General features: G+C 38.2%; 1 protein-coding gene across 1 annotated transcript; it reads left to right on the top strand.

Moving 5' to 3' along the window:
• Window positions 1-542: 542 nt before the first annotated feature.
• Window positions 543-3,456, top strand: LOC101645033 (sperm-associated acrosin inhibitor-like). The gene is made up of 3 exons (XM_004697072.1): window positions 543-609; window positions 1,700-1,731; window positions 3,334-3,456. The coding sequence occupies exons 1-3, from the start codon at window positions 543-545 to the stop codon at window positions 3,454-3,456; spliced, it is 222 nt and encodes a 73-aa protein (XP_004697129.1).
• The last annotated feature ends 5,457 nt before the right edge of the window (window positions 3,457-8,913 follow it).

Raw genomic sequence — 8,913 nt, 5'->3', positions numbered from 1 at the left:
CTTATTTAAAATCAGAAGACTGATCCAAGATTTGGGAGAATAGGCAGCTCCTTATTTCACTCTAGGGTTTCCCTTTCATCAATGGGCCATATGGTTATGTGTTTTGTCATGTTTAATTCCTAGGATTGAGGAAAGAGAAATAAAAAGAGATTTCTTTGTTAGTTCGAATCCAGGCAGTAGATCCACCCACAATTCTTTGTTGAAATTTCATTCAGAATGCTCCTTAGGATCAAGGATGGTGAGTGCTGGGCTCCGCTTCCTTTCCTGTAACCCGAGGGAGCTGTAAGGTAAAAGGTCCATGAAAGGGAAGGAAACCCTAAACCAGATGGATTGACATCTTGCCTGCAACAACAGGTGCAAGTGCAACAGCACGGTGTTCAATTGTGTCTGCGTTCACTTTGGGTGGGAACAAATAAGAAGATACCTGACCTCCAGAAAGAAGGCAGAGCAAATGCTTTGTCAGGAATCCTTGTTTGAGATGGATTTTGTTTTCACCAGTACCTCTTGTTATTCAGAAGGGTTTCTCCAACAGATCTGATAAAATGTTCTTCTGCTCCTCATGGCTCAGACTTATCTGCATCATTGTGTTGGCGTTGCCCTTTGATTCTGGTGAGTAAACTTCCTAATCCCAGGTGAAACATCTTAAGTTTCATACTGGACAACATATGCTAGGAATACTGGGGGAGAAGGGCGTGTTGCACGAGGTAAGTGATTCTTTAAATGGTAAAAGGAAGAGGGCATGCTAAATAGGCCTTTCAAAATGTGCATTACTGCATATTATTTTCTTACTTCCCACCTTTGAGAGGTGACCCAGGAGACAGTGGTGGGTTGGTATGGGCAGTAGATCATGGCTCGATCTTCATCTACATGAAGAGTGCTACCTAGATTACGTTTTGGCCTCTTTGGAGGTCAGATGCCATGGTTAATAAATGCTAAGTATGAGCAGGAATGATCACTTCCCAAACTACTATTTCTTGACAATCGCACTTGTCATCTCTATGTCTTCTAAAGTTAAGGTTTGATTTAAGGATAGGATTCATGGGTACCTTTGAGGTTAGCATTGTTATTCTTAAATCTGAAAATGCTTCATGGATTTCAGAATTTAGAGTTGTCTGATATTGAATAAAAGTAAACTTGTTGTTCTTTGGTCAGTTCCCTTGCAAGGCTCCCTCATGCATCACAGAGTAAGTTTCCCTGGCTGTAATGTTTACCGAAGTAGACTGTCAGCTTCCACCACCTACCCGCTTTCCCCACCCCATGCCACTACTTGACTCGGTCAGAGCATAAATTAGATTAGTGTTAAAAGTGAAGCATTTTTTTACCACTCATGGACCCTGAGGGTTGGGATAGTCACATAATTAGAGCAGAGTATGAATTAACTCAGTGGTAATTTGTTTCTTTATATGAGTTGGCAATGCAAATCATTGTCTTCTCTGATCAGGGTGTCTTATCTTAAAATATTAAGTGAAGCAGTGTTATATTTAAATACAGCATTGGGGATTATTAAAATGTATAAAATTACTTTTTACAGGAAGATTAATTTAGTAATGATCAATGTTTCTAGATTTTGCAGGGTCTTCAGTAAGCCATTGACAGATGGTTTATGTTAATATGTGATATGGACACATACGATCTAAAACAATGCCTTTTAAAAAAATCTCTCTGATTTTTAACTTCTATATTTGTCATTTGATTGTAGATAGTGCCTATAAACCACGAGACTTGCCACAAGTAAGTCCATAATAATTCATTAAGAATTTGAAAAAGTTAAACTTTTTAATTTTGTGTGTTGTAAATTTTAGCAGCAAATATGCACTTAAAGTTTGATAAAATGATTGTAATTTTCAAATTTTCACACAGTGGTACATGATGTATAATTTAAAAATAGAAAAGAGGGAAATAATTATAATTTTAAGCATACGAAGAGATACAGGTTCCAAGGACTTTTAAATCTCTCAACATTATAAAAGAAGAGGTACAGTGAACCCTCGTTTATCGCGGTTAATCGGTTCTAGACCCTACCTTGATAAATGAAATTCCGTGAAGTAGGATTCCTTATTTGTAAATCAAATATTTTCGTAGTTAGAGCATAGAGAACATAAAAAAACACCCTTTAGTCACCATTACACTCGTATTACCCAATTTATTAAACGAAAAAGGGAAAATACAGTAAAACATTTTGGACATTACAATTATCATTTATTATTTTTTATATTATTTATGGCATCAAGTGTGTACAGTATGAGCCAATCAGTGGCAGTAATGACAGAGCATGCGCTGTTACACAAAAACAATGATAGAGTGAAGCCGCGGAAGTCAAAGCGCGAATTGGCGAGGGTTCACTGTATATATGTTTATAAATATATATGATTACATAGACATGAAGAAACATCACACAAACACATAAACCCATGAAGGCACTCCAAATAATTCTGGAAAATTTGAATGAAAAGATAATAGAATCCCTCCACGGACTAGGAAACCCATAAACACACACACACACACACACACACACACACACACACACCACATCTTTTGGTGGAGTAGATTCCATGTGTTACAGAATTTTGAATTTCCTGAGCTACATTCTGTATGAAAATAGATCATTAGCCTTTGTCTATGAGTTATCATGCACAAAATGTTTATATCACCAAAGAACTTTATACATATCTGTCTATATCTATATGTGTCCTGGGATCATTAAGAAAGACAATGGAGGTCACCCTCTTCAAGGTATGTTATATGCCTTTCCATTGTTCGGTGTATTAAACCCAGGACTAAAACGTATAGGAACAGCAAGTAGAATAAAGGGTTCATGCAGAGGAGAGAACAGTGCTGCTGGCAGGGTAAAAGGGAAGAAATGTCAAGGAGCCCACATAGAAAAAGAATACTTGGAAACTGATTGTGGTAGTAACTGTATAATTCTCCTTGATGTCATTGAATTGTGGAATGATATGATATGTGTGTCAAATCAAACTAAATATAATGTCTTGGCCAAAAATATTTTCAAACAAAATCCATTTCATAATATTTTTCTTGCTATTATGGACAAAAGAAGATGTAAACTCATTATGAAGAACAGTGGGTAGTGGTGGCTCATTTATTATAGCTCAGTGAATGTATGCCATGGCCTTCTAAAGTAAATAATAACTCGCTTATGAATAGATATCAATAATGTGCTGTGTTCTAAGTGAGTTATTGGTACATGGGTATTCAGATTTAATGTATATGGACTATATTTATCCTGTTTTGATAAATGAAATTTTATGTTGACTGAGAAACATTTCTTTCAAAGTTCCATTCTAATAAATTTTGGTTTGTCTCTACATGTAGGAACCATATTGTGATATATATAAAGATCATCTACATCATTGTACCAGAGAACTAAATCCAATCTGTGCAACAGATGGGAGGACTTACAGCAATAAATGTGTTTTCTGCAGTAATAAGATGTAAGAAAACTCTAATAAATATTTACACTTCCAAAGTAATCATGAATCAGTTACAAAATTATAGTAAACATATACCATTGATAACCTGACACAATGTCTACAGGAATAACAAAGTATTTCTTTAAGTGATATTTCTTATTTTCAAAGTAATATTGGATCTGTTTTTCAAGATAATGAGGATAGATATAATGTAAATCTGAAAATCAATCCATATGAGGTAATCTGAAGGTCCGGATGCTCAGTGGATGTCTGTGATATCCATGAGAACCAGAGGTACTGCCAATTCCAACCAGCATTGGCATGATTCAGCAATGACCTGACTGACTGCTAAGCTGTGTGATGCTGCACCAGGTGCCCATTCACATTAGGCAGGGACTCCCCACCTGGTCGGATGTGTCTCCTGACTTCTACAGCAGCTTTCCAAATCTTCCGTAGAGTGGATTCGAAGGCATGTTTGCCCAGTCTACTTTTTTGCCTCCCACTCTAAAGGAATTTTCAGTCTAAAGCAAGGTTTAGCCACACTATGCGTGGTTCTGCACCCCTGTCCCATTTACTCTCACGGTGCCAAAAAAAGCAAATGATGTCCAAAAATTGCTATCTGATTCTGAAAAACAACTAAGTTGGCCCCTAAAACTGTTTTCTCCCTGGGCATGTTCTAAAACTGCCTCGGGTCTAATCCTCGAGGAAGAATGACGTGACTCCATAGTGGGTGGACAGTGTATGTACATGACTGGGAAGGAAGGAAGACCAAGTGACCTGGAAATGTAGAGCAAAACCTCTATTGGGGTACAAGCAACATCCCATATTTCAATTCAGAATTCATTCTCAAGCACTTTGTGCACTTCTTGGGAGTTCAATGTGTTCTTTTGATGATTCATTTTTCATTTTTTTCTTCCTTTTTCTCTCTCTACAGTGAAAATGGTAACAAACTTGGTTTTGATTTTTATGGTGTATGCTGAATGGTGATGAAGCTGAGCATCAAATGCCTTTTATTGTGATCCCATTCTGTTGGTAGTTTTACGAAAATATGTATAATCTTAAGTAAGCCTTAAATTCATAAATGAGGAGATGAATAATTCTACGAAAAACACCATAGAATGTAGGTTGTCTGATAGCTTTTTCACGTTAAGAACCTGTAATTTTAAGGTGTTTATTCTCTATGTTCAATTATTGCACATCATTTAAGAAAACTAGTACCTTAATCGTATATTTGATAATATAAAATTAATGCAATTTAAATCATAAACGGTTCACTCAATACAATATTAAGAAATGCTATATTTTCTCAATTGCTCTTGATAAACAGCAAGTAGTGTCTCCTGCATATGTATGATGTCTATGAATAAAAAAATATATATTATGGTGACATAGAATCATTTTACTTGAATGATTAACAAAAGTAAAGATACACGAGTCTCCTCTATCCTGAACAATCAGAAATGCCAGGAGAGGTCATTTTATATCCAATCAGTTGAGATGTTAGCCCATGCAATTTTAGTACATAATTAAAAGTTGAAGTATACATTGTACTAATAATTAAAGGAACAATGAAAATGATACACTTAAATATTTTAAATTTTGCTCGGGGTTATGAGGTTAAAATATTTTCTCTTTTCCACTTTCTATTTTATTTTTGTTTTGTTTACTTTTAAAAACTAAGGAACAATCATGTAGCACCTTTATTTTCCCTAACATTTTGTCACATAATTTACATATCACATAATTAAATAGCTCAATCTTTCAATCATATCAAGAGGAATTGTGAAATCACAACCACATCTACATTAATGAGTCAAGTAAAGATATGCAGTGTTCTAAACCCTATGGCTGCAATTCTGCATTGTCATTATGAGAGGGAATCTACAGGAACAGATTGGCGATGTTCTTTATCAACTGTACAGGATGAAATTGTCCTTAAATCAATGAGTGCTGTTTTTTTCCTATACCTTCTATACCTAGCATTACTTTCAAAATTCTGACATTGTTTGAAAAAAAATATTTTACAGCATAATTTGGCTGCACATATTAAGGCACCATTTATGGTAAAGTTTTATAAATTCTTTCAGAATGAATCAAACACTTACTGCTCTGATGAAAATTTTGTACTCAGTAGTAGGAATTATCATGTCTACCAAGGGTTTATTATTAATAACAACAACAACAACAGACACACACATTCTACTATAAAAATACTGAGGGACCTTACTTTAATTAGTGGATTGAAGACTTTTCATTTTTTAAGTATTCTAACCTTGGGTTATCAAATTTTGGGAAGGCTTTAATGAAACTCAGCAAACCTATCATAACTAATTATAGGAGATGCACCTATTACAGAATATGATTGACTTAAAATTATTTTCCCAGATTTGTTTAAGTAGAACTTGCACACAAAAAAGCTAAACCTTATTGATGTTCACTTCTATAATTTAGACCAAGGTAAATATTTTTGACACAATACCACAGCAAAAATATAGAATATTTCAATCAGTGCCCTCAAATCCAGTGTGCTGCTCTGCGGTCATCTTTGCTATTCTCCTAACATCTAGGACCACTGACGTGATATCTGTCAGATGTGTATTCTTTTATTCCCTTTTCAGGATTTTTTTTAACGTGGTGCAATATGTGTTGTTGTGATGCCAGAAGTTATGCCACCAGTATGTCAAATACCAACAGTATCACTCTGTCGAAATTTTCTACTGAGTTCTCAGATTAAGAGAGACTGGGGTGGGGGCGGGGGGTGGGGGGGATGAGAGAGAGAGAGAGAGAAAGACTAGGAGGGAAAAAAAGAGACTGGGAGGAAACAACTGATGATGTGCTCCTGAACATTACCCAATGCAAATCTATGAGTCACAGCATAACATCATCCACCCCACTTGTTTGGACACATCATGGGGAGGGATCAAATGCTAAAAGAGAACATCATATATCACGTTCCATAAAATAGGGGTCAGTGTGAGTAAGAAAGCTCCTCTGTGCGAGGGCTTTGCTCATAAACTCAAATGTGCTAGCGATCATGAAGCCAGTACAGGACCCAGGACCGTCTGTCTGAGCAGGGTTCCAAGGAGTCAAACATGACCCAAGAGGAGTTACCTGTTGACCAATCTAAGTAGCTCTCTATCTAGCTTGCATACCTTATGGATTTTATGCTGAATTGAATTTAGACTCTTAGGAGAATGCTGAAATTGTGAGGTTTCTGCCATGGTTTCCCTCAGTGCTTACTTCTCAATGTTGAAAGAACTCATGAAGCGGAAGCACTTTTGTAAATCCAAGTAACTTTTAGGGAAGTTTCAAGTTTTATAATCTCAGATAGTGCATGCTATCTATGGAAAGTGTACAAGGCCAAACAGGGGACCCCACGAAAGTTCCCAACTGAAGATGGCCACCTCAGAGGAGCATATAAAACCACATGGAATGAACAACTGAAACAAGAGTGCAGAACAAGAGAATGACTACCCTTGTTCCCGGCTTGTTATCCCTGCTGACCCGACTTGAGGAGGCATCTTTGAGGGTATTGGTCATTCTGAGTGGCAAAGTTCAGGCACACCTGTGACGAGATGTTGCTGGTGCCTAGTGTGTGCCCAGGTTGACCTCCACTTGTGTCTAGGTGACCTTGGTGTGAGCATTCCCAGGTTTGGATCACTCCCAGAGGTGTCTAATATTTGCCTGATGTTTTCTCAACCCACATTTGTTATGGCATGCCAGCTAATGATTGTTCAGCATAGGCATTCGGTGAAGACAACCCCTCTTTCTGTAATCTTCCTACCTATCATTCCCCTCTGCAGGAGTATGGACCCAAATCTTTGAGGGAAACTGGAGTGCTGATAATCTTTGTGTCTACTTCATGCTGACAAATGGGCACAAAGAGGGACTTTGGGTCCATATCCTTCCTGTTCTCTTGGAGGAGATTTTATCCACTTAGGAGCCCATAGTGAATGGGGTTGAGGTGATCCAGACACGTGACCCTGGGGATGGAGTCTTAGCTCATTGTCATTAGTAATCTGATGGCTTCTGGTAGAGATAAAGCAGGTGAAAAGTTCAGATAAGGCTAGTGCTAGAGCTATGGTATGCAATGCCCATTGAAGTGTGGGTTAATTTCACACAGATTACAAAGGAAATATCAGGAGGTATTCTTAACACTGGATTGACAGGCATGACCAGCAAGCTTACTTTAAACACAGGACTTAGTATAGCATTTATGAATTTAATTGAATAAGCCCATAGTGATGGAATGCCTCTTGACATAAGGACACTTCAGCATCTACACCGGGCTTTGTTATGGGAAAAGGCCACCCATATAAAACTTCATAGGGCGCTTAAACATGTAGAGTGCCATGGGGAAAATTTGATATGCAACAGAACTACTGACGGTGCATTCTTCCAGCTCATCTTAGTCTCTTTTGTCAATTTCCTGAGGGTTAGTTTTAAGTGTTAGTGAATTTCCTCTACTTTCCCTGAAGATTGCAGTTTCCAAGCACAGTGGCACCGTAAGTTATTCCTGAGGTTGGGATATTACTTGAGTGATTGGAGAAATGAAAGCAGGCCCATTATCACTTTGTAATGTTTTGGAAAGCCCAAATTGAGGAATTTTTTCCTGAAGCAAACTTTCAATTACTTTGTGAGCCTTCTCTGTGCTTGTGGAATTTGCTTCAACCGAGGTAAAGGTGTCTATGAACACTAGAAGATATTTGAACCCATGGATGGCTGGTACTTGAGGACAATCCACCTGACGGTCTTCCCCAGCATAAGATCCTTTGTGTTGAGCAGTCTGAGCAAGGTGACTTCTATGCGGCCCTTGGGGACTGCTGGTCTGGCAAGTGGGGCAGTGAGAGGTCACTGTTGTGATAGTTGAGGCTAGATTGAACCCACAGAACTACTGAGTGAGCAGGGTTAAGGAAGGTTTATAGCTAAGATGTGTAGCATCATTAAAGCTTGTGCTACTTTCTACTGGAATCTTTGTGGCTATAGGAGTTTGTTATTCTTCTCAACCATCCATCAGGTCAAAGGCAGAATTCCTGAGTTGTAGCCTGTTACACTTCCTCTGGAGAGTAATCCGGGAGAGGAAGATAATTCTGGGAAACTAGGCATTTCTGGAGACTAAGGGGTTTGTGCTGAGCACTGCTTGTCTGTCTGCTCTGCCAGCTGCTCAGTTACCCATAGCAATTTATGAGTCTCACTTTTTGGTGCCACCGGCAGTACTCTACTGCCACTTCAGCAGGCTTCTGGACAGTTTCTAGGAGTGCTCTGATTTGGCCACCTTACTTCACGGGCCTTCCTTGAGTGGTTAGATGTCCTCTCTCTTGCCAGATCGAAGAGTGTGCATGATGAACTAAAAAATCCATATCTAGATTCTGTGTACAGTGTTCATTTTTTCCCCTCTGCTAGCTCAAGGTCCTGTTAAAAAATTGAGTTCGGCTAGCTCAGGTGAGGTTCCCAGGGGCAGGGTATTGACTTCAATTGACTT

This window comes from Echinops telfairi, unplaced genomic scaffold (genome assembly GCF_000313985.2).
Source record: "Echinops telfairi isolate 266 unplaced genomic scaffold, ASM31398v2 ScPeMD7_7469;HRSCAF=8507_0, whole genome shotgun sequence".
Classification (NCBI taxonomy): Eukaryota; Metazoa; Chordata; class Mammalia; order Afrosoricida; family Tenrecidae; genus Echinops; species Echinops telfairi.
Note: the sequence above shows the minus strand (reverse complement) of the source record. Positions and strands in the feature narration are given on the sequence as shown.

Excerpts from the sequence above, each read along its gene's own strand:
- LOC101645033 (XM_004697072.1), top strand. The coding sequence starts at position 543 with ATGTTCTTCTGCTCCTCATGGCTCAGACTTATCTGCATCATTGTGTTG. Across the intron at positions 610-1,699 it reads GGCGTTGCCCTTTGATTCTG|ATAGTGCCTATAAACCACGA; the intron begins GTGAGTAAACTT and ends ATTTGATTGTAG. Across the intron at positions 1,732-3,333 it reads AACCACGAGACTTGCCACAA|GAACCATATTGTGATATATA; the intron begins GTAAGTCCATAA and ends CTCTACATGTAG.